General features: G+C 38.7%; 1 protein-coding gene across 1 annotated transcript in view; it reads right to left on the reverse strand.

The window, feature by feature from the left end:
* The window catches only part of si:ch211-178n15.1, an 8,091-nt gene extending 1,957 nt beyond the window's left edge, over window positions 1–6,134 (reverse strand). The window contains exons 1-2 of the mRNA XM_017410779.3: window positions 4,386–6,134; window positions 2,053–2,683 (exon numbers count right to left, since the gene is read on the reverse strand). Coding sequence (XP_017266268.1) covers window positions 2,147–2,683; window positions 4,386–5,378 — 1,530 coding nt within the window. The 5' untranslated portion in view covers window positions 5,379–6,134 and the 3' untranslated portion in view covers window positions 2,053–2,146. The remainder of the gene's footprint in view (window positions 1–2,052; window positions 2,684–4,385) is intronic.
* Window positions 6,135–26,524: the final 20,390 nt, after the last annotated feature.

Here is a 26,524-nt window from a genome sequence, read left to right on the forward strand (position 1 = left end):
GGTAACTTTTGCAAAAAAAGAACAAATGTCTCCAAATTCACAGGACTTGTTGTCCATGATGAGAGGAATAAACACAGTTAAAGACTTGTTGGTAAATTAACTGGTTGTTGTTGGACAATTAATGATCTAAATAACATTCAACCAAGAAGAATAATTGCCATATGCTAAAATATCTAGTTACTCTATGGTTACTGTTGAACTGGATTAGCTATAGTACCAGATGCAACATTCATACACCCTACAAACTAGTAACACAGACTTCATTGTGCGTTCTCCTCCCTCTTCTTCTTCCTTTTAAATGGAAAGCAGCTTTTATAGCTGAACAATGGCCTGAGATTACACTTATGATGTGTGCCATTGTGTTGTTACATCCTTTACAGAACAATGATAAACTAAAAGATTGATGTGTTTTTGTTGAGGACTCAGTTTTTATGTTCTTCTCTTTAACAAACATTTTTTCTGTAGTTTATTTGCAGCAAACAGTTGAACTCCAAACTACAAATCTGGATGTATTTATAAGCGAGATCCCAAATGAAATCAGGGCTTAGAGAGTCGATAAGATCTTTGTTTTGTTTTAATTTTTTTCTCTCTGAGGCACTTTACATTACCGCATCTCCGCAGAGACCGGCGACGACATAAAAAGACTCTAATGGGAATTATTTTTTTTAACTAGAAAGAAAAGGATTTGAGAGACAACTTGCTGTGCTTGGCCGGGTTGCTTAGCAATATCTTCTGCAAGTCATTTTAACATTGAACCTGCTCGAGGTGACTAATTCGGATGATTCAGTCCTTTAAAAATACCAACAGCAGGGAAGTTTCAGAGACTTTGAATGGACAGCATTAAACAGGGAAATCTACACCTAGAACCACTTACTCGTATCTCATCCAATTTAAAAAAAATATGAAAATCTCAAGCGTGGATGTCTCAACATTTTTGTCTGTCTTGAAGTGTGAAACCCGTTTCTGAGCGGCGCCTCTCATATTTGTATGGACATCAAAAATAAGCCCGGAGTTTGACTTTGCTCCGCTCTGGCACATGGGTAAAGGAGTTTTATGATTAAAACCAGACACGGCTTAATAGAGGCCAGAAAAATAGATTGCAGTTCCAGATATTCTTCACAAGAGGGAAGTACAGAAACATGCATGTTTGCCTCTGCAGCATCAGTGAAAAATAGACTTGTCAAAATAATTTTTCGCCACAGTTTTGAAGACTTCCTTCCAGATGTCACACTGATATTAAATCTGCCTCTAGTTTACAGTCAGGAATGATAACTCCGATTGTGGTGCAACAAAAGTTCCTCCTCGGCAGCCTCTTGAAGTAAATTATGCCAATTCTGTGTCAGAGTTTTGATAATCCTTTGAATCATTTGAAGCTTTTATTTTCACATGATTTGATTGAAGCAACTGTGGGTTCTCCCTTTGCCAAAAACAACCCAGTTCCTGCCAATTCCGAGTTCCCTCAAAGTTACGCTGCAAAAAATGTCCGCCTCAAGACTTTACTGAGCCTCCTGCCTTCGCATTCAACAGGTTGAACTGAAAATCAGAGCTAAAATATGAGAAATTTAAAGTTGTTTCAATAAATCCCACCTAATTCTCAGACTTGTCTGTCAAAAATTGACATAGCCAGCAGCTAATGTTGTTTTTCCAAGGTCAGAAAATCCTCAAACGTTTTCATTAAAAAAAAAGGTTTTACTTCAGTGAGTGAAATTTTCTCACTCGGCTGGCTGATTATAACCACATGTGTAACTAATCTGAGGAATAAATTTCTCTTCACCTACCAAGACAGACATATTTTACAGTGTGGGGAAGACTGGGAAATCATGTGATATCAACAAAAGCAGACATATTACGCCTTCCCCCTTCCCCTGCCGCCCACACACAGACACACACACACATCAAACATCTTTTTTTTTTGTCACAGGGAAAAACACTGCTATTCATTTACTGACTTTGAACGCTGCTCTGCCAGTAAACAGAGCAAACGTCATCGGCTGCAAGCACCGACAGAAACATCAACACTGTGAAAGAGGAGAGGGAAAAAAAAGAACTTACTGTGAGTTGTTCCCCTGCCTGGTCCCTCTCTGAGCTCCTCTCTCTGCAGCAGGGCCTTGTGTTTCATTGGGTAAAACACCACCTCCCCCCTCCTTCACACCATGCTGGTGCTGTGGCGTCCTCTCACAGGGTAGGCAGGGGTCCTCACAGGTTTGGACGGTGGGTATTGGCCCTTCCCACACCGGCCGTTTTGGGGGTAAGGTGGAGGCTTTTGAGTTCTCGGATTGGAAGTGCTGCTCCCAATGATGACTTTAGGGTCCAGAGTTTGTGGGTGGTGCTCTGGATGAATTTGGCCGGTGTGGTTCGACTCTCCTGCGGGGTGCAGATGAGGCGGGTGGCCGTTCACACTTGGCTTTTTGTGGTTGACGTCTTTATGGAGACTGGACGGGGTGAAGCGGCTGGTTTTGACAACAGAAGCCATATGGACGGGGGAGACAGAGTTTCTGAGGATGAGGCGGTCTTCGCCAACCGGTTGTGGTGTCTGAACTGAAGCAGGTTTGTGACTGGGGAGAGGGGCTACCCTGAAGTCTCCTGCATTAGTCTGGTCACTACTGGTTGACCCCTGAGTGATGCATGGTGCCTTCTCGCTGAGATTGATACTGGCCGTGAGACGATCGATCTGCTCAACCACCTGAATGATAATAGAAAGGGTGGACGCTAACAAACTGCAGTACAACTCAAGGTCACATTTAATTCTACTGTGAGGTTTTTACTCCAGAAACAAATCAATGAATCCAGTTGAATCAAACACATAAATGACCCAATAAAAAGATAAATCTTAGGCTACAAATTGCAAAGACAATATGTTATGTAAAAAAAAAAATCAAAGAATCAATCCAAAGAATTTGAAAGAATACCCTAAGACGATTAAAAATAAACAATAAAACCCATTAGCGATAAAACATCAAAACAAAACGTGCTAAAATAAATGAAAGCGTGGAGTTATTTTTACACCTGAAGCTTCTGTTTCATCTGTCTGTAACTGATTGTTTTCAAAGAAAGTCTCTAAGGACTTTGAACAAACTATTAATAGTCTGAGGAGAAAGATTAATTCGTTTTTTCTACCACCTTTATGGACATTTTTGACCATCTTCTCAACTGGTTTGCATCAACTACATAGTGAGAGTCTCATACTAAATCAATACCTAGTTATGATGTTTTGGTTATTTAAATTACCAGATCATTTAATATAACAAATTAACAAAAAGTAAGGTTTCTGGCTCATGAATCACTGCAGAAGGAAAACACAGTAATTTACCTTTTATTGTGCCAATTTGTTGTTCTAGAATTAGTCTATTTTTCCCTTTATTTAATAGTATATTTCCCAATAACTGTTACTGAAGTATTATAACTTCCTTTTGGGATAAACACAGTATTACTCAATTTTATTATTCTAATCAACAATAAAATGAAAGAAGATTTTTGCAGTTTTCTTCTCTCTTATTACACTGATTATTTGCTGACCCTCCTGGATTTATCTGTTGATGTTTTGCAGGACCCTTAAGTTGTGAAAAACTGTGCTAAACAATAAAACAACAACTACATCTCATAGTGAGAATAATAAAAAGCTTCTTTCATTCAAAAGATTACCATCCTAGCAGTGTAAATCTGGATTATATGCTGATTCCAGTGGCCAAATTCAAAGAAGGAACACCATTTTTTTCCTCTGTAATAAACTTTTACTCTAGTATTAGTACTTAATCTTGGTAATTACTTCACTAATGCCAAACTGGATTTATTACAATGGTTATTTCTGACTGACTCAATAACCAACAAGACTACCATTTACTTAAAGTGAAAGCATTTTTAATTTCTTTTGGCCCAATTACCAGTCATTAAATAGATGTTTTTTATTATAACTGTAAAACACCAGGCTTGGAACAGATGCATTCAGCTGCGAATCAATGCTCGTTTACAGCTGCATGTAAAATGAATGCTGTAAGAGCGAGGAGTGATTTGGTAACAGTCTGATGCTGGGCTTTATAATGTGCTGACCAGAACGCTGCTGGTTACAGCGGCACTCTGCAAAAGGTCAGTGCAAAGCATTTTCTATCACTTCTTCAGTAGGAGACGATGACTGAATCACAAACAATGCAGTCATCATGAGGACACACACCTCTCACACACACATCTTCCCATAACACGTAACGAACCATGGTAAACTGCTCTGCACTATCAGCATCTGAGCTTGGTGATAACCGTTTAAAATGTCACCATATCCACGAGAGAACTGATAAAAGCCCGGGACATCTGCTGCAGATTCAGACTTTTTTCTGATTAGGCACCTGATGTATGCCTGAGGATTAAACATCTTTAATTACAGACCCTCCTACCTCTTTCATCTCCACGTGAACTTGCTTCAAGCCCCCCAACACTTCCTCCAGATCTGTTACGACTTGCCGGATCTGATCCCGCACCGAATCCTGCCTCCTCCTCTGCGTCGTCTCCTCCGGACCATGACGCTGGGGCTCGTTGTTGGTTATTGATTTGGAGGTTTCCGAGCAGATGATGTTTGAAGGAGTGACGCAGGGGACTTTCTGTCGTCTTTGGCTCAAGTGTTTTTGTGGGACTTCAGTGGAGAAGAAGCTTTTATCCGACCCACTGCAATGATCAAATCCGTCCTCTGATCCACCCTTCAGTCTGCCCTGGTCCTGATAGTTATCTCTTTCCTCCCCTCCCTCAAAGAACACACGTCTCGGTCCAGAGTGGCCATTCGTCATGTGAAAATTACCCGGGTTGTTGTGTGGTTCCAAATGATAGCTGTCAGAAGTGCATCCACAGCCTTCCTCTTCATCCACCGAGATATACCTGACAGTCCTCCTCCGTCTGTATCCTTGACCTTTGACCTGAAGATGAGGAAGAGGGTGCGGTATCCCAGGGTGGAAGGGGTGTGTTCTGTCGCCGTGCACCACACAGCCGCACTGTTCTCTCACAGATGAATAGTGTCTCACCCCAGGCTCCTCTGGGTCGCTCCACTGGGCAGGGTTCAGTTCCCAGGGGCACACTTGGTTGAAGTCATCTAAGTGGCTGTAAAGGCCGGGCCCAGCACACACAGGCCTCCTCTGTGGGCTGAGGTGACCGCTTCTCTCAACTCGGTCCACCAAGAAAGCTCTGCCTCCTATGTCTTTACCCCGAGGAGCATGGGTGTCTCTCCTGCAGTCCGACGATGAGTGGTCCGTCTGTCTGGCTGATGCTGGGTGGAATCCGGACCCTCGGTGATACTCGTATGGCTGCTCATGGTAGATGCAGTGCTGGCAGGGGCAGGGAGGGTGGGTGTGCTGAAGAAATCGGTGGTGTCCCGTTGTTTGGGAGCCTTCTGTGTACATATCCACACACGTCTGGAGACTTGTGTAGAAAACGCCTTAGAAAACAACTGGTTTCCTCCTCTCCAAGCCCTCTCCAGCCCAGTCATTCACTCGCTGTTTTCCTCATCTACGTCTACCCACAAGAAAACTTTTCTCTGGCCTTTTTGGTACTTTCTACTCGAGTTCTCCCTCCCCTTCCTTCCTGTCTGTTGTTCCCCTTTTTCTTCTCTGCTGTAGCTGTTAATCTTACTTGCGTACTTTCCTGAGTCCTTCTTTCTCTTACTTCCCCCCAACTTTTTCTCGCTCCTTCTTCTTCCTCCTCACCCTGTAGCCCTCTCTCCAGCACGGGGCCCCTCTCCACCTCCCTCCCTCTCTGACTCTTTTTCTACCTCTCCCGCCTCGTTGTTCTGTCTCATTTGCTGCTGCAGGCGTCCAGTCTCTGCCTTGCTCTGTCTCTCTGGCAGTGTATTTCCCGTCTCCTCCCCTGCCCTCCCCTCTCCTCTCCTGCTCTCCTCTCTTTCTCCACCTCTTACGTCTCCTGCCTCTGGTAGATTCTCTCACATAGTCGACTGTACCTGGATTTGAGAATTCCTGCCTTCCCCGCCACCTGAAATCCAGACGCTTTGTGAGGCTCCTCGGGTGAAGGACTCCATGTGGTACTCTGTTTTCTCAGTGAGTGCGTGAAGGAGTCTCTGCTCCGGTGCTGAGCTTCATATGCCCAACTAAAGCTTTTGCACTCTGCAATTAAACGCTGCCTGGGATTCCTCAGCCTGAGTCTGAGAGAAAAGTAGAGGGGAGGGGTTTGAAGAGAAACTCTGGGGGAGGTGGGGTTTCAAACATACACAGACAAGGGAGTAGACAGCGCTCTGAGTCAAACAGGAACACAAGGAGGGCAATTTTTTTAACTAATCTTATCTTCTGCTCCCACCAATTTCCGCAAAAGTCGTCTACACTATGATTTTCTGAAATGAAGTGAATTCACTTCAGTGGCTGAGAACAACTTCATCTGTTAAAGCAAACTCAGATCTTACAGTGGCTCTGACGGAAATTCAATCTTTACATAGATAAATCTTTTTATATATATATATATATTTTTATATATATATATATATATATATATATATATATATATATATATATATATATATATATATCCCACAGTTGTTTAAATACAGGAAACCTACAACCTAACATGCACACCCTCACAAAATGAGCACTCAATGTTTCCCTCTTTCTGAAACCGCTTGACTTTCAGGGTTTTGTCCACGGCGACTCAGGAAAGCCATTTGTTTTGAAAGAAAATATTTGGAGCCTTGAAAACAATGAGTTGTAAAAAAAAAAAGAACTGCTGAAGATAACAACAGAGGAAGATGAAGGAGATACACATATCCCAGCAGGAGGACGAGCAGTCCAGCCGCAGCTGCAGGGATATAGTGTTGTTAAAGACAAAACACAGCTGGGAAAACTTTATCTGATTTCGATATATAAAAAAAATTACAGGATCTTACTGGAGGGCATACATATACACATCTGAATTTACATTTACGCTAATAAATTAAGGTTTTATAGGATTCTTGCTCCAAAGTAGGTGAAGAGGGCTGATTAGATTAATACACTCGTCCAAGTTTGTCCTGGAAACATTTTCACACACTCATAAATCACAAACGCTTCACTTCTGTTTTCAGTAGTCAGGTAATAACTTTATCTGTCAGTTATTTAGTGCTAAGGAGGCATCTTCTGTAATTTGTTCCAGTATTTTTAATGCATTAAAGTTAACCTCAGTTACTCTCACGGGGCTAATGGTGAAAAATTTTATATAAAATATGAAAGATGCCTTCAAACTTCCACAGTTAACTGTTTTTAGATTAGATTAATAGACATTTACAGCCTCTATACCATTTCTAATTGTCATGTCACCTGATTATTATTAAACGTGAATTATTGCTGTTTTCAAATTCCAGACAGGAATTGTCTTTTCCACATGTATGTGCTAATGTGTAGCATTATCATAGACACATTATAAACAGTATATCAACACTTTAAATTTACTTGTTACATTTTTACTGCTATTTTTGTAACATATTTGCACATTATAAACAGTGGTCAGTTCAATAAAAAAATAAAACTTGTTTTATTTACACATTTATATGTTTTTAGCACCTCTTTAAAAATATTTTGGCAACACATTCTTAAAAACTTTTAAGCTTTCTGTGATTTATTCCCTTTTAATTTCTTTGACCTGAAAACAAATGTATAAAAATAATGGAAAAGTCATAATATTTTTACCTGAGAAGACATTTTGTATCAGAATTAGCAGGCCACAAAATTAGCCTCTATGGCAAACCATTGTCGTGGGTGTGTCTGGCTCGGGTTGATGATGTCATACCTCTGCGCTGACCTCCAAGCACAGGGCCAAATGGCTCATTTAAACAAAGATTTAATCAAGAAAGGTGCAAAGTAGCAAAGAAACAAACTTGTTATTAGTTTGAATGATTTACCAACGACATGCAGTTTGTTTGTTTCAGTCTGTACTCCCAGACAAAGGTTTAAGAATGAAACTGATCACATGTTCAGGAGTTTAGGATTAAATCAGTGTTTTCAAATATCTGACAGGTATTAGGTCACATTATCAACAATGGTTTAACAATTACACTTCTGTAAATTAATCCTCACTTTCACAAGTATATCAGAAGTGATTAAGTCTGAGTAATTTGATCAAGTATTTAATCACAATTACTTCTGCAGGGCTGGGACAGAGATGTGCTTACACCTTTAGGCACTAATTTAGCGCTTAACGAGAAACTGGCAGTTGCAGAATTGTGTCAAAACAGGCGCAAAACTTGAGAAAAGCATTTCTCTTTGTGGTATTTTTCACTCATTGTTGAAAGCACTGCACAGCTCTGTTCAGCCTGCCTCATACGTGTTTATTCCTGCGTCTTATCCAGGCACACAGAGACGAGCAGATTGATAAGAGCAGATGAAACAACACTTCTCTCTGGCATCTTATTCACAGTATTTCTCAGGAGAGATCTTTATCTTTTATGCAGGACTTTAAAAAAAGGCTGCAGCTCTCAAACTGTCTGCTTATATTCACACACAGAAGATGGCTGCAGTTTGTGTGTGTGTGTTTTAGAAAGTTCACAGCCTGTGTAGCACTCAGACCACACTATTTTGTTGTCCTGTTCACCTCTCGCCTCGCTGCACGACCGCAGGGCAGCGGCAGTAAAGAATAGCAACTACACTGCAGCACTCTGTCACTGTGACGTTTTCTGTTCTACCACGGTCAAGATGACCTAATTAGCACATGTGGACACTTAAATGAATCTATAATAAGAGCTCAATTTGGTGTCAAGAATTTGTCAGATGGTTTGGCCCAATCAACCTTCTATAGATTCGTAGACCCAGAAAGCAACATCACTTAATATGTGTTCTTATAATGCATTAGTAAGAAAAAAAGACATGTTTTCTTTTTAAATTGATGCTATATGCTAGCTTAATTTGCCTTTAGGCTTCTTGTGTGTCTTTTTTATTCTTCTTGAATTGTCTGTAAAACTCTAGAGTGATTTGCTAGAAGTTTTTTTTTAATTAATCCACAAACTGAACTTAAATCTTAAGTACTACAACAGTTTCTTAGCTTAGCAAGTTAACAGAAGGTTTGTTATATCAAGTCTTTGCATTTTCTTCAAATGTGGCTCCTTTTTCAAGCTGCTGGGTGTGAATTTATGTATTTCATGTAACTCAATGATCCTCCAGTCATGCCCCCAGGAGTCGTCAGTCATCCAGTAAATCTTTTTGTTTTGCATGTTTCCTGCTTGTCCCTACACGACCTGTCAGTTAAATGCAAAACGCTGAAGATAAATACTCTCTGTCACGTTTTATTGCTGGGGTAAATGCACGGACAATGGTGTCAGACTGCATGGGTCAGAAAATTAGGTCAGTTCCCCTTTTTGATACACGATTAGCATAGATCACATGAAAGATTTTCTATATTTGTGCTGTTAGACATTTCTGTGCCAGTATAAAAAGTTTTTTTTTTCTTTTTTTCACCACGTGATCAGTTTAAGTGTCAGCATGATCATCAGGATCTACATGTGTTTAAGTTTAAAGTAATCACACATACAGATCACTGAGAAAAATATCTTCTAATTTATGAAAAGTGAACAAACTCACGTCTGCTCATGAAATTTATTTGAGCTCAAGTTCTAAATGTTTTTCCTCTATTGCTGTTACCCAAGGTCAGCCATTAACTCCGAGCCTCAAACTCATAACGTGTTTTGATAAAAAAAAAAAAAAGGTTCATCAATTTTTTCACTTAACAAAAAAAGTCAAATTTGTCAGATATTCTGTTTTTTGAAGAGCATACACCCACGTACAAACTGTTTTACAGAGAAAATACAACAATAGTTGCAAATTATTACAATAGATCTTATCAAATCAAGCCATAAACATTACATTTTTAGCATTTTAGGTTCAATATCAGACACTAACTTCCAACATTCAATAAAAATCTGATGCAGAAACATTGAAAACATCTGTATTAATCAGCTGAACCCTGTCAGATTTACTCAAAGTGGGAAAAAAAATGGACAGTAATACAGTATATGTGTTTATTTCTGATATGATTATGTGGCTGTTATCAGACACTGAGTCATGTCGATATCAGGCTGCAAAACAAAGTGATTTTTATTTTTAACTCAACATGCTCTAATACAGCGCATGCTGTTTTTGTTTTGCTGGAATGTGCAAGTTAATAATGGTAATAATAATATCTGTTTTCATGTAAAAACCTGAACATATAGTACACTCAACATTAGATTTCGTACCCCAACTTTGTATAGAACACAATACAATTGCTGTCACTGAAAAAAGCAAAGGTTATGTGGTGAAATAGATGTATCTTAATTTCCTCAAACACCAGAGACTCAATCAGCTTTGCTGCCCTGAATGTCAGACGCATCAGCGAGGCTCATAGGTTGTTCACAGATTGTAAACATAAACATGAGGCAGACAGATCACCTCGTAGCATCACTTCTAAAACCAACAAGTAGTCGGTGAAAGGCAGCAAGGATTGGTGAAGCATAGCTGATTCTTTCAGCAGATAAAAGCCTGGCAGCAATGTTTCAACTGCAATCCTTTGATATTTCGTCTCCTTGTAGAGGAGAAAAAGAACATTGCGTCGGCTGAACCTGAGAAAGAAATGCTCACGTACAAAAACCACAGGGCTTTTATTTGTAATATGTATCCCAATTTCCATGGTTCACACTTCTCTCTTTCACCAGGATTTCCATGTTATTTAAAATGTTGTTTTTCTGAGTAAAAGGTTTGACTTTAGCTTGTGAGGCTACCAGAGCCTCTTTTGTGCTGCAAACTACTAATTTATTTTTTAAAACGGGAACAAAAATCAAATATTTCAACTAAACAGTAATAAATGGTCAGCTATGGCAGATTTCAAACATTTAACAGTCATGAATACTGGCTTCTACGTTCGCTTTTATTGTTAGTTGTCATGTTTGCTTCCAGGTGTTCTATGAAAATAACTTGTTTCCCTTTTTCAAATGGTTTCAAGGTGAAACAGTTTTGGTAACAGACTTGGTGACTCATCATTAACTATGGCTCTCACCATCATGGTGTTAAGCTTCTGGCTATAAAAAGAGTCCTTTTGAGTAAACCAATATTATCTTATCCTAATTTACATTTTTATTAGCCAGTATCTTACCTGCTGTAGACATAAGCAGAAGGATTTCATTTTGGGGAATTAGGGAGAAAGTCTCATGTAGTCTCATGACTGTTTTATTGTAAAATTTTAAACTGCATTATTTTTGCACCAGAAGGGCTGTGGTAACTTGGTGGTTTTCCAGAGGCTGCAGGTTCAAACCCAGATTGTGTCAGGATTAAAACAATTGGCAATTTTTTCATGCCAATTTGCTTGCTGCAGCGACCTCTGCAGAAGGGAGCAGCTGGGGTAAAAAGTACTTTTGCATCGAAAGCTTTTTTACATAAACATTTATGAATATTTACACTGTAGACTGGCCATCTTGAAACCAGATCTATGGGCTCATCAGCAAAGTCTGTCGCAAAATGGTCCATTTTAAGTGAAAGATATACCACTTAACATTTGGGAAAACTGCTACAAAATATTTGACATTTTAGGTTTAAATGGCAAAATAATGCTCTTAAATAGGCTCCCAGTTTGAATACATGTTAGGTTGAGTCTCTAATGAAAAATTCCTGATTCTCCAAACTGAGACCAATCAAACTGTCGTCTACTGCAGATAAGATACTGATTACTCTTAAGTACTTCACGCAAACTCACACAAACAGGCATGACAAACACTGAAGGGACAAATATCATCAGTCAGAAAGAATTTCATAAAGATTAATATAGATAGTCCTACTCTGAAACACAGCTTTACCTCATAGTTATAATGAGAAAGTATAATCATACTTTAAAAACTACCTTTTCATGTAACAGTTGAGCTTCATGGGGATACAGTTGGAGACACTTAAATCAGTACTTTAACATGCAGTAAAAGCATAAAAAATTAGGCTCATCTTTGTGACACTGCCTTATCTTTTCAGTATCTTGTGCCTTTTTTTTTTTTATCTCTGACCTCCTTAATAAGTGCTTCAGCTTTAATAAAGATTAATGAGTGAAAATGGATCCTACCTGTTTTCATGTTATTTGTCAAGTACAAAGAGAGAGTGAGCCCACTGCGTGTTTTAATGAAGACGAACAGTCCCTGCATCAGATGAGGTCAATCTAATTTCACTCCAAACCAATCTCCTGCTGAGAGCAGATTGTTACGTTTCTTGGGAATCCAGCATGACAATGAAATAGAAAGTTAAAAAAAATTCTATCAAGCCTCAAGATGAGATTACACTTCTTACAGAGTAAGAAGAAGAGAATACCTGAGAAACTGTGTGCGTGCGTGTGTGTGTGTACAAAAAAAAATCAAAAACTGGCAGCAGTTCTGCTTGATCTTGCAGATTCCCCTCAAGCAGCTTCTTGAAGGTGTTTAAATGCCCCAAATCCTTTGAAGCGGGATTCAGAAAGAGGTTAGCCTTACTGCACTCGGAGGGTAAATCTCTACAGTGTCGACTCTGCTTTAAACGAGCCCTGTGTGAGATCTAACACACACGGTGAGGTCATATACCAGTGTTCTGCGTACGTCTGGTTCTTGGGAAACACAATGGTCACGTTGTTCCAAAGAGGATTATAAAACAATTCCCATTTTTAAGCCAGGAAACCCAGTTGCATCACTGTGTCACATAAATGCTGCGTCATTGTATGAATGTTGGGTCAGCATTCACACTATTGCTTTCCTCTTTTAGATTTTTCTGTAATTTTTTTGCAATTTAACAGCTTTTTTTGCTATTTTAGCCAATCATATATTAAAACGTTCAGCTCATTTAGGAAATAGATGCTCTGACTTTTGTTTTTTGTACCCTTTATACTTTTAAAAGCATTTAACTTTATGATAATGTTACTTTTATTTTGTAGCTACTGTTCTGCTACTTTTAGCCACTATTTGGCTACTTTTGACGTTTAGCTAGCTTTTACTACTACCTTTTGCTTCTTTAACTAGTGGTTTGCTACTTTTAGCTTTTAGCTATTATTTTACTACTTTAAGCTAGCCTAATTCTACTTTTACCTTTTAGCCAATCTTTTGCTGCTTTAGCTGGTAGTTTGCAACTTTTGGCTTATGGAAAACAATGTTTTTAGCTTCTAGCTAACCTTTTGCTACTTTTAGCTTCTAGCTACAATCTTGCTACTTTTGGCCTTCAACTAGCTTTTTGGCTCTTTTAGAATTACCTAGGCTCTTGCTACGTCCAGTTAGCCCTTTGCTATTTTTAGCTTTCAGCTAACCTTTTGCTACTTAAGCTACCATTGTGCACCATTTAGCTTCTAGCTACCATTTTGCTACTTTTGGATTTTAGATATGTTGATGCCACTTTTAGCATTACATAGACTTTTGCTACTTTTAGCTTTTGGCTAGTGTTCTGCTTTTAGTTTTAACAATTCTGTTACAACATTTTTGCAGAAAATGCTGTTTCTCTAGTTTAGTCTTGAGAGAAGTGTTTCCTATTTTTAGTGTGGCATAAAATCTGATGGACACTGCTCTTGTTTTAGGAACAAACATCGAAACCCTGATTTGACTGAGTATCTCTACGTAAAGCTGGAAAAGTTTTCAATTCCCTCATTTTAAATAAATAAAATGTCCCGATGATGGACTCCACCTCTCGCACAATCACCTCTGGAAATAGGCACCACCATCAACGGAAAAGCGGGTCAAGAAAAGATGTATAGATAAAAAAATAAAATGTATAGCTGTAAGACTCCTATGAGTTCACATAGGTAGTTATTATTACATTGAATTTATTTCACAATACCCTGCATTTACAGACTGCACAGGCCATAAAAGACCTCAGGGTGCTGTGGCTAATTTGCCTTTATGTGCCAGGCATCAAGGACACCACATGGGAGACAGCTGTTAAGAATGAGCCTGAAATCCGAATAACAATGGCAAAAAGCACTAATGGGCAGAATAATACCAGGGGAAAGTGCATGTTGCCTTGAGATGGCTCTTAGAAAGTGGTTGCCAAGGCTGACAGTGACAAAATAGGAGGGAAATTATTCAGTTTGCCCTGTTAGCATGAAACTGTACCTGGATGATAAGAAGAGGAGAAGAAACATCTCGGGTTTACCTGGTTTATGGGCGAAGACAAGGTTGAAGGGACTAAAAATGGTTGGCACAGGAGGAACCTTTTATCTGCTTTGCTCTGACTCCACAAAAAGCTTACACCAGATGCAAGGGCATGTTTTTATTAAAACACTGTTGAGGTCAGTGCCGCAGTGTATGGTTGTTCTTAATAGCTAAGATTTTTGCAGATTCCATCCTCTTCCACAAAACTGACCTCTAAATGATTGAAAATAATAATAGTTTCCATCATAAACAAAGATCCAGGCAATAAAACCACAAAGTAGATAAAATGTTATTAAATGTGTATTCATATTTTTAAAAACCACAACTGTATATGAGCTTTGACAATTTCAATAGCTATTAAAGATGCAGGGGAAACAATTAAAACATGAAGCAGGGTAGAAAAAGACACCAAAACAAATGTGATTGATTTTTTCTTTAAGTGTATTCACCAGCTTTTGCTGTATTAAATAAGGTATATAATAGGGTATATATATTCTGCTTATAACAAGAACCCAGATGAACATTTCTCAGATGCAATTTTTTAGTGCTAAAGTAAAAATGTTAGATATTATGCTAACAGACCAGCATAGTTGACTCCGATAGCTATTGGCAAAGTTTTAAAAACAAATCTCATGCAAGTAGTTAGCATTTAGAGCGTGTTGGGGATGACATTCAGCTACTGTCATACCAAGTTTTAGCTCAATAGCTGTAAAAAGACATGAGTTGTCACAATTTTTGTGTTTGCTAAGGCTGCTTTAGCTGTGGCAGCCATCTTGAAACGGGTTGACTCCAAAAAAACTCTAAAAGTTTTATCACAATCTGCCCTCTGGTTCATGAGATATTTTGCTAATGCTGCAGACAAACGAACACAGACATGGGTGATAATAACCAGACCAGACAATAAGACTTCTTTTTTGCTCCACAGGAACATATCCTGACTCAGATTAGTCCACATCACATTGTTCATTAAACTATATGATGTCACAATCTTTAGTGTCAGCTCTGAAAATTTAAAGCAACCACTGCCCAAATCCATTGATCAGGAAAACTGTCCAAGTGCTGAAAAAAGTATAAAACTTTTTCATGAGACAGTTTAAAGTACCAATTTTTTTTTTTTTTTTACTGCGGTTACATTATTAGGCAGTTACTGCAAATCAAACAGGAGGGTAATTCACGCTACCTTGAATTTTTGGGGTGCTTTCTCTACATTTTTCCATTTGTTTGACAATAAAGGTCACAGTCTCGTCTTTGTTCAAAAAAGCCTTTTGTGATTCTCGTGTCACAAGTTGACGCTATTATTTAGCATCATTTAAATACGTGTAGCTCAGTGTTTAAAAGAAGGAGCTGTGGAGCGCCTTGATCCTCTGTGATCTCCCATTCGAGATAAATGGCAGCACACATAAAGTAAAGCAGGGAGAGAACGCCGGATTCAACTTGACAGCTCTTCATTATCAACGGCGCTTAATTATCTCGGCTTTAATAAATGCATGGCTTTATTTTTACGGCAAGTGTGCATCAGGGTCGTCTGCTGTCAAGACAATGAGAAAGTGCTGGAGAAGAAAACCAAAGAAAAAGATATTCTGGAGCTACTGAAACCACTGGAATCAGCTCTGTCTGTCTGTTAGCAAAAGATCCGATGAGCCACTGAACAGACGCTAACAAAATGTTCAGAAAGTAATCATTAGCTTCTACAACTGATTACCTTTTGGACTCGAACCCAATTCAAAATGGCTGTCACACCCTTTAGCCAACACAAAAATGCCTCCAACTCAGCCAGTTTTAAAAACATTTAGCTAACATTTGGTGTGGTAGCAGCTGATAATTGTCCCTGATGCACCATCTTTGGCTAAAATCTGCTGGAGTCAACGCTGTTTGTCTGTTAGCAAAATATCTCTTAAACCAATAGACAGATTTCAACAAAACTCTCAGAGCCTAATCATTGGCTGTACATCTACAGCCAGGAACTTTTACCTTTTGGAGTCAACTCAATGGCCTGACCTTAGAAAACACATAAACAGCTTTACCTCTATGAAGTTTATGCATATTGAGCGGAAATTATGTGTGGTAGTTGCTGAGAGTCATTCACAACATACTCCGAACATTAGCAGATCATGTGAGATATCACAGTTTTTGTCTAAGACACTTCTCAACATAAGACGATCTTACCTTAAATATTCTTTCATGAAAGGCGGCGGGTGATATGCATTCCTTCCAGAAATGCTTGGTCTGTAGTTTAAAGAAAAGTTTTCAAAGATGTCCTCATTTGGCTTCAAACTGTGAGCTACTTATAATCAGCGGAGGTGTTGAGAAGGATTTTTATGCTTCGTAAACAGACATTAAAGAAAGATGGGCGCTCCTGTAAGACCTCTGCTGAACCGGCTCCAGGAACAGTCAGGCCTGGGAGTGTGGTTTAACACACTATGCTGACGCAACATTCAGTCTTGGCTCCAGCTGCATAACCTCTCCTATTTTCTTAAGTGGCAGGATCTTATTTAGTACTGCGGCTAGCTTCTTTTTTTTTTTTTTTTTTTTTTTTTTTTTTTTTTTTTATCCAACAAATCACTGTCAGACAAGATCATACGAGAAATCTTTCAAGTTCTGTTCCGGCTCCTTCCAGTTTGGGATCAGCAGCTGGACTTTGTGTTTATTGTAGTTGTTCTCGTTTGTGTTGGCTCAATTCTTGAATGATTAAAAAACAATAACAGTTGTTGACACAACTTGTGGCACACATGAAACTAAATACCGTTTTGGTCAAATCTTCTAAATGACATTGTGCAGAATCTCATGCACTATTGTGAGATTTCATAGCGCTTGAAGTATTTTATCTGTTGGGGGTGATTCTCAGCTACTACCACACCAGATTTTAGCCTAAAAGCTGTCAAATTGGCTGAATTATAGTCATTTATGAGTAGGCTAAGGTCACTAAGCGATGCTGGCAATCTTGAAAGTGATTCACTCCAAAAGTTAATCAGTTGTAGGTGTTCTTTAATTATTAATTTCTGAAAAATGTATTGAAATCCATCCAGTAGTTCATGAAATATTTTACTAACTCTACAGTCAACAATCACATAGAAACATTATTGCCACTTTAATGGCGGGCAATAATAAATTTACTGCAAACAAATGTAACGTGTGATTTTCCATTATTCTTTTAAACAATTTCCCTCTTTGATATTTATTGTGTTTGTATCAGCTCACAAATAAGACTCAGAAACATCTGACGTACAAAAATGAATAAATTATAAAATAAACAGAAAGATAAAATTTATAAAATAGAAGAAATAACTAATCAAATACAACTTCTGCTGCTGAAGGAAAAATACTACAAACAAACAGTTGTGATTTAATAATTCAGTGAATCTTGATATTTTCCAAAGAGACCCCAAAGGATCAAGCTTTTAGGATTAGTCCACTCACTTAGCATCATGTTACAGCACATAAAATTAAATTAGACAGCAACTGTGTTATTTATTTATTTATTTATTTTACTGCAGACGTTTGAGTTCCTTCTTTCTGACTTCACATTCATGCAAACTGAATTTGTTTAAAGTTTAAATGTAAAGATGGTGTAATTTCCTCATTAGACTAAAAATGTACTTCAGAGTAAAATTAGAGCCTAAAGGAACAGCTGTAAGCTCTCATTTTTTCAGAGAGGTTATAGGATCTCAATCAAACTTGTGCTGCTAATCTAACAACTGAGCTGAAACATTTCATTCATTCACAGGAAGTGCTGTAGTGTTTATTTATACCATCACTTTGCTCACTATAATTAGCTCCTCTGCCTTCCTGTGTGACACCACAGACAGATGCTTTAAAGTGACTCGACAGCTCAGCAGGAACTCAGCCTCTGACTAACCACCCAAAGGGTCAAATCAGTCTGTTGGACAAATACTCACAAAGTGAAAGATACTGGATAAGGAACTGTGTTAAATTAAAGGCATAGCATGCATATCGCCCAGCACTGTTCAGAGACTGAAACTACCTTATGTTGAGAAATGATAAAGCTGTAGCCACTTTAAACAGACCTTGAAAGCAACGTAATACACTGTCTTATGTCATATTGCAACATCTCACATGTTCTGTTCGTGCTTGAAGTGTATGTTGTGTGTGAATTACTCTCAGCGACTACCACACCAAATTCTAGTGGATTGTCTGTAAATTTCATTGAGATAAAGATTTTGTGTTGGCTAAGGTTGATTAGCTGTGGCAGCTGAGTCCAAAAAGTAATCAGCTGTAGATGTGCACCCAATGAATACTTTCTGAAAGTTTAATTGAAATTCCATGATTCATGTAATATTTTGCAAACAGTACAGACAGAAACACACAGAGACAGAGACACGGGGCAAAAATGCTTTGGCGCGTCGGGCATCGTTATGATTGACAGTTCCATCCACTTTTTAGCCAATTTAAAACAGATTAAAGCCATGACCTGCTTTGCTGGATTTCTTTCCCATTCTGATCAATAGGGGGCACTCATCATCCTCCGCTGTTCTGCAAAGTCATCTGTTTGCAGGGATAAATGAAATCAGTGACAAATCTAATTATATCTTCCAATAATTCAATGTTTTACAACATTTCATTTGAATATACTTTAAGTTTCGAACTGATGTCTGGCGCAACCTAAATAATTAAATATGATCTTGAGTGGAAAATAAATTATGTCATCTAACTGTTAGTTCCCTTTTCCTCCACTAGTCAGTGTTCATCTCTGTCCCTCATTCTAACTCTCCTTCTTGGCAGCAAAAGCTCTCGTTCAGCCCTTCATCACCTCCAGATGTGATTAATGCAACAGCTCCCTCTACGGCACATCCTGTAGAAAACCCCGCAGCCCACCCAGCCACCATCTGCCTGAGTGCTCGCTCCCCTCCACCAAGATGCCTGTTGACTTTGAATGCAGCGGAGGATAAAAATCAATCCACTCCTGTTTGCATAAAGAGCTGTGGCCCTTTTAACTATCCTACACTTTCCTCCCGAGCCGTGCCAAAGTCCCGAACCTCACTCCAAGGACAGACGAGCCCCTCATTTTCAATCTTTAATGGAGCTTTTGTAATGCAGAGATTATTTTTAAATCTTCCAATGTTTGTCAGATTTGCTGAACAATCCTCGCTGATGCCAGATTTCATGTTTGAGCAAATCTGAGGCAAACATTTGAAGTTTCCTTTTACAGAAAATTCACATTTGGTCTATTTTAAACAATTGTTTTAATACACAAAAGATTACCACTAACTGAAGTCAGCAACAAAACTGATGTCTTGATATATCTATATATAATAGAAAAACTGAATGGACATTTTTTTTAAACGTGACTGGACTTCTTATCGTGTTTTTTGAAGATGTTTTGCAATTTATCCCTAGAACTCCTTCAATTGATTCATCTGTAAGATGCTTATTACATCAGATATTGTTTGCGGAAGTTCTTTACATCCCTTCTTACAAAGTCTCTCTAAAAAAAAGTTTCTTTCCAAATTAGGAACTTTTGTATATTTATGTAAAATATAAGACTAATAGAAAATGCTTCATAGTGACCCCGCAGTACATCATCCAGCATGCTGCTAATGATGTTAATCCAGTTTCCAGTGACCCTAATCTGTCCTTTCAGATTTGTTCTCATAGCTCCAATTCAAAAAGTTTAGTTTTTCATTTTTTACCTATAAATATGACACCTTTTTTCCTCTGCAAAAACTTAAGCTGGCTCTGCCAAAGCTTGTGTAAACTCAGAAGTATCCCATGAAGGAATTCATATCATATATCACTCACTGTCTTTTGTGTCAGAGTGTTAAAATAAGATCGTTTTATGCTGAGGAAGGAGTTCCGGCCCATTTTGTGTAAGTTAATGTTGATTAGCTGCAGCAGCCATCTTAAATTAGCTCCAAAAGTTAATCAGCTGTAGATACATGAAGTGATTCTGATGGTTTTATAAAAACTCATCGAGTGTTTCATGAGATATTTTGCTAATGGTACAAACAAACAAACAATCAAACTCAGCCAAAAACAATATTGCCCTTTTGCTTTTGGGTTATAAAAAGTTGAGTAATTTAAGCACATTTCACTTCTGGAGTATTACAGTTGTTCTCACCAATAATTATATCAGCTCTGAATAGTTTTGTCTTAATGGTGGTAATTATTTTTAGACTCTGGAGTTTAATGGCTGTCATTAAAACATTTAATCTGTTTTTCAGAACATATTAGCTACTTTTTAATAGGATGCCAGTAAATGATCTTTATGTCCAGTAGTTTTACATAATGATGTGAGGTTTCGTTGGACATCAAAGCAGTCAAAAAGCTGTTTACCTTTAAACTCCTTGAGCCATGGCGGAACATAATGGACAGTCGGGCTCCTCGGAGCCAGCTAGCCCATTTGCTCGGGCTAATGCATCCAGCCCTCCCCGCCATGTGCCGTCCATCACTCCAACCCGGATCTGGTTTCACACAAGGGCCGCCTCGTCTCTTTGTGCTCAGGGGGGCAAATCTCATTCCAAAACGACAACCTTTGAGAGACGGAACAGATCGGATCATGGAAGGGCTGAGTGTGACACGGAGGATGGTGCTTTTTATCTTCCATCCTCTTAAGTTTGTCAAACAGGTAGCTGAGGGTCAAACAACAGACCACGAGTTCACAGGCAGAAGCTAATGACTTGTGAGGAGTAATCTCTGAATAAGTTATGATTAGCAGAGCATTTACAGCAACATTTATCAAGGCTTGTTTATCTTCCGAATGTAAAGTGAATATTGGCTCAATCAGAAGGTGAAGTTGTTGTCGACCCAGTCTGTGATCTTGGGTTTCACAGCTCTGCCATGCTAAATGGACCGGGTGCATTAGAGGCTTGAGTGGAGCTCTGCAGAGTGCTTTTAAAAGGCTACAGAAGAAAAACAACTGAAGACGACCTTCCTGTTTTTTCTTCAACGCTGCCCTGCTGTACGGGGACGGTGACATGTACCGACCATGTACAGAGGATCGAGTTGCAGCCGACCAACAAAAACAGCCAAAGAGCCGAATGCACAAGCAGGGAACAGTGACTGACATGAGGGCAGGAGGTCGAGGGGGAACATTTTCTAATTCCTCTGTTCTGTTAGAGCCAGTTAGAGTTTGCAAATGAACATTAAGGAACTCCACCACACAAGTGGAAAAGTCAGAGGAAGGAGACTTCTTTATGGAAGGTGTAGGAACAAAATGGATGTCAGAGAAATATGTTTTGTGTTTGGTGAATCTCACACACAAATTTGCCTCCAAACTTAATTTTTATGTGAAACTAAGCAAGTCATACTTTGAGATGGACATTTAACATTAGTGATATGAGTGCTGAGGAATCATCTACAATGTGCAATAAAAATTGTCAGATAAATATTGTCTAAAATTATACAAAGATAAAATCTCTTATTTACCTGTTGGAATGACATTAACAAAAGACTTGAGTTAAATGTCAGAGATATAACTGTCTGAAATGATTTGGGGGGCGTTACTGTCAGTATTAATGTTATTAAATTATGTTGCAGGGTGTTGTCATTGGTCGATGTTTCCTATCTCTCTGGGCTGTGATATTTATGAGGGAGTCTCCAGATTGTCTCCAAAATGTCTCGCAGCATTCACAGGGTTCTCAGTTTCCTCACAAGTTGCAGAAATGTACAGTCCTGTCACTTGAGTTTTGAGCATGTTAAAAAAAAAACCATTGTGCGTCACCTTTTCCCCTTGAATTAGTCACAGGATGATTGTGTGTCTCAAACCTGTCTCCTAAGCTCTCGAGCTGTATTATAACACCAGCACAGGAGCTCTCCTCCGACAGAAAACATCTGAAGCAAAAAAAAACTAAATCATGATAAAAGTTATTACTGAGAAACTGATCCCTCTATCTTCATTTCATATCTGTATTCCAGCAGATTAAATCATAAATGTGGGAATGTCTGCCAAGATGGATACAAAATCAGCCGAGGGGTGGACAGCAAAATAATGTGCACGGCCAAGAGTACTGTTTTATGGGCCTTGCACACAGAAATAGGTTGAGGTTTTCAAAAACTACCCATTGAAATCACGATAACTTGATCTCAAACACTGTGAACAAAGTTCAGTGAGACTGCAACAAAAAAAATCCATATTTTCTTGTAATTTTCAGTCGACAAATAGCTTTCAACAGTCGCAGCCCAGTGAGATACCACCTAACCTTTGGTTCACAGCTGGTGTTGTGTTGACTTTTGTTTCCTCGTTTAGATCCAGCCCTAATGAACAACAAAACTCAACACAACATCTGCTGCACACAGAAGGCAATGTTATTGCAAATCCATGAAAAGAGTTCACTAAACTTCTGACCTTCTGTGGGTTTAAAGAAGAATTTATAGTAGACACCACTCCCCAATACCAATTTGTTTCTTTTATTAGCCTCTAATTCAAAGCTGCTGGATTTGATAGATTTTTATTACAAAAAAAAATTTGTTACAAAAAAAGACCTAAATATGATGTTTTCTTGTATTTTTAGGTGTGATTAAATGAGTATCAACTGCAGTGTTTGTGTCTCACTAAATTCATGCATTTATGATATGTACTGTATTTATTTATTATTTTTAATTGTGAGATTACATCTGGTAAACATACATTTTTGTGTCACCATGCAAGACGACAAGAAAACCCTCCAGCATCCAGTTGGAGAGGATTTTTTTTCTGCCCGTTAAAACCTGTAACTTCTCTTTTTTTTAGGATTTTTGCAAAAAGATGTGAAAAAGGCAGTAAAATGCTATGTTTAAGAAAAACCACAAATAAAGAGTGCTTTTTTAGTTCAAGGTTTTATTTCTTTTGTATTTGAAACTTTGTTTAAAAAGAAAAAAGAAAATTCATCATAATTTAGCTGGTTTAGGGTAGAAAAGATGTTTTTATGCTTATATGTTTTATATAGATCCCATTTTGGAAAGGTTTTTGCTCTCTATTTCAAATAGATTTGTTGTCAAATCTGAAGCAATCTTAAAAATTTAAGGCATCCTCCCATCTGACCTGATTTTAAGTGGAAGGAACAAGGATTTTTTTCTCATCTTATGTTTTCCTTTTTGTTCTAAAAAATGTGTTTGTTTAATGTTTGTTGATTGAAGGTCTAAAACCTAAAGCCTTGGCCTGACTTTTTACCTCTCCGTGTTTCAGCTTCATCTTTTCCTGGCGCTAAAGAAACTCTCATTTTCTCTCACCTCCACAATGACAAGGGTGACTCATCACCGTGAGGAAAATATGCCAATAGTGAGGGCTACCAGCGGGGTGTGTAAATTCCACACCTGTCCCATCATCCTCCTCTCTGCCTCCTCCTCCTCCTCCTCCTCCTCCTCTTATGTGCCTTCTCTATTTTCACACACGCTCCCTTCCCGTTTTACGCGCACACACCTCACAGCAAGCAGCTTGAGGAGCAGAAAGCAGCGCTGTCTTGCTGAGAACATGCAACAGCGAGCAGAAGAAGCAGCAGAAAGTGATCTGAGGTTTGGAGACACACGCCGGGCCTCTCTCTGTCTCTGTCAGGTAAGCTGAGAATCACAGGTGCTTTTAATAATCCACTCAAGTCTGTTTTTTATCCTTAGTTATGTAAATCTTAATGCAACATCATTATAAACAACCACATTTCTTCTTTTTTTTTTAGGGTTTTTGTGTGTAAATGTGTCAAATTGCAGCCTGTTCTTGACTGTGCCGCTCTTTGTGCTCCTTAATCACTGTTACATGTTGGTTCACGCTTCGTGAAGAGACCCTTAACCTGAGCAGAACAAAGTGTGAGGAGGCTGAACAGCATCACGTGTGAAGGTGGTAGCAGACGCTTTGTTGTCCTCCTTTTTTTAAGCCCAAGACGGATCATTGCACTTCTTCTGCTTCTCCTTCTTTCTTTTTTTTTTTTTCGACAGGCTAAGGAGGAGGAGAGGGTGGTGTATGACAAAGGCTACAGCTGCCTTTTCTTCTTCTTTTAAAGCAGGGTGAAAAATGACATAATGGCATTCATGCTCAGGTAACCTCACATGAACACTGATACCCTTGAAACTAATCTGACTTTAGAGTCTTATTTTTAAGATTTGTGCCAATATGCGTTCAAAAAGTGCAATTTAAGTCAGTGTAAAAGCAGTTTGTGTTGATATTGACTTTCAATTTTACTCATTTATGCTTCCATTCATTTACATTTTTCTTATCTGGATGCTCAGAACAGTACATTTAGAGTCGCAGATTGCCATTTCGACAAATTAGACTTCTCTGTACAAGTTTACTGGCTTCAGATCAAAGCAGTGCAAACACGGGATAAACTTGTTTTCCACTGAGCGGTGAAGTCATGACACCGCCGTTTGGGCGAACTAACAGCTTATTCTGTAAACCGAGCTCAGGTCCTCGGGCTCAGACAAACTATACGAGCCCAAGCAACAAAGGCCGAGCCTCCGTGCAGACGAGAAATGGGAGTGAAATGTCCAGCGTGTGAAAGGAGAAAGCTGATACCTTCGTCTGAAGTCTATAATTACACATTCTTGTCTTTAAATGTATGTGTGGACTCAACAGACTTTCTAGGTTTGTGCTGCACCTTCACTCTTGTTTCTTATCACCCGCTGCCAAAGGTGGAAGGTCCAAATGTTTTTGGCTTGTTTTTTTTGTTTTTTATCTGTCTGTTAGCAAAATATCTCATGAACAACTGGACAGATTTTAATGAAACTGTCAGAAAGTAATCATTAGATGTGCATCCACAACGGATTACCTTTCAGAGTCAACACAATTAACTGTCATTTTGAACTTTGGCCAACACAAAAATGGCTACAGCTCAGTCAATTTACAGATACTGAACAAAATTTGGTGTGGTAGTAGCTGAGAGTCATCCTAAACACATACTCTGAGCGCAAGATATTGCAATATCGCATGAGATCGTGCATAACTTCCTTTGCAAAGTTTGACCAAAATGGCTGTAACTACGATGATCTTGGTTTAAATAAAATCTGGCACGAAAGGTGATGGGTGATATGCATTCCTCTAAGGAATGCTAGGTCTTCAATTTCATTTTATTTTGTTTTTATGATGATCTTTAAACACTAAAAAAGCAGTAAATCATCTTCAGGATGTTAGTGAAGTACCCTGCGTGGTTATGTTTCTGCAAAATCCCTCGCTGCTTTCATCTGTAAAAGTGAACTGATTATGGTTTTATAATAGCAGCCGATGGCCAATTTATGAAGCCGTTTTCTTTGTTACTGGCCCATAAATCTAACAGTTTAATCATCACAGACGTTAGAATCTGCAAAAAGTTTGAAACAAAAAAGATAATTGTCAGTGATTTAGTGATTTAGCCCTGGAGCCCCACATGAACCTGTGCACATCCTCACCTGGGCTACAGAGTACCGAAGGCTGACCATATTTTCTCTGTAAAAGTAACATTTCCACAGATGCGCCGCCCTTCTAATCATCTCAGGAAGCTCAGTTGTGGCAGTGCTGATTATTTAACTGAAACTATCATTCCTTATATTGCCTGCAGCCTCGTCTGCCAAAGTTGTCAGCAAAGACCTCAGGTGACCTATTAACGCTTGGTGCATGTGTTTAGGATAACTCTCAACTACTACTACACCAAATGTAGCTCAATATCTGTAAAACTGCTTGCATTATAGCTATTTTTGTGTCATCTAAGGCAACCATCTTGAATACGTTTGACTCCAAAACTTTATCAGTTGTATTTGCCTGTCTAATGATTGCTTTCATTAAAGAAAACATCTGCTGGTTTTGAGCTATTTTGCAAACAGACAGACAAACCATACCACAGACACAGACAATTACATGATCACCTGTCTTTCATGGCAGCGTGCAAAAGAAAAAGGCAAAATTGACCTCAGTAATCAGCCAACCACTCAACTGGCCTTTCTCGATTGATTTGAATGGAACTTATTGGTACTTCTTAGTTGTTAAAGTATTTATAAACTAATTCAAATCTGTTTTATAAACTTTTTAATAATATGACAGCCTTTTTTAGGTCATTTTTGCTGTTGTCTGCCTATAAAAGCTTGTATTTTTTGTTGTTATTTGCACCATATTGTGATCCTGTTTTTAGTTAAAGGGCTGAAGACACTCTGTCACTGTCTTTAAGGGGTTATGCATTTGAAACTGTCAAAACTGTGATGTAACGCCAGCCACTCCTCATCTGTCATATTAGTGGCCAGTGTAATTTATTGAACAATACTTCTCTTTTTTATGAGCTTCTGTTTCTTTGCCTGCAGTAAGCCTGGATTTCTCATTTCAGCAGGAAACCTTCTACCTACTTTCAAAAGGCTGAACGTAATTCCTAATCAACCTGAATGATAATTTCTAAATAAAATGTTTGGGTTTTTTTTTTCTTACAAAAAGAGACACGGCAGCGCTCTCGGATTGACTTTTCTTAAGATGCAGGACTTAGTTCACTGGTGAGCATTGATCCAAACAGGAATTGTTCACAGTGGCTAAGTTCAGTGTCTGACATGAAAGAATGAGCTCCTGCATACCTGAAGGTCCTG

This window comes from Kryptolebias marmoratus, linkage group LG20, assembly GCF_001649575.2.
Source record: "Kryptolebias marmoratus isolate JLee-2015 linkage group LG20, ASM164957v2, whole genome shotgun sequence".
Lineage (NCBI taxonomy): Eukaryota > Metazoa > Chordata > Actinopteri > Cyprinodontiformes > Rivulidae > Kryptolebias > Kryptolebias marmoratus.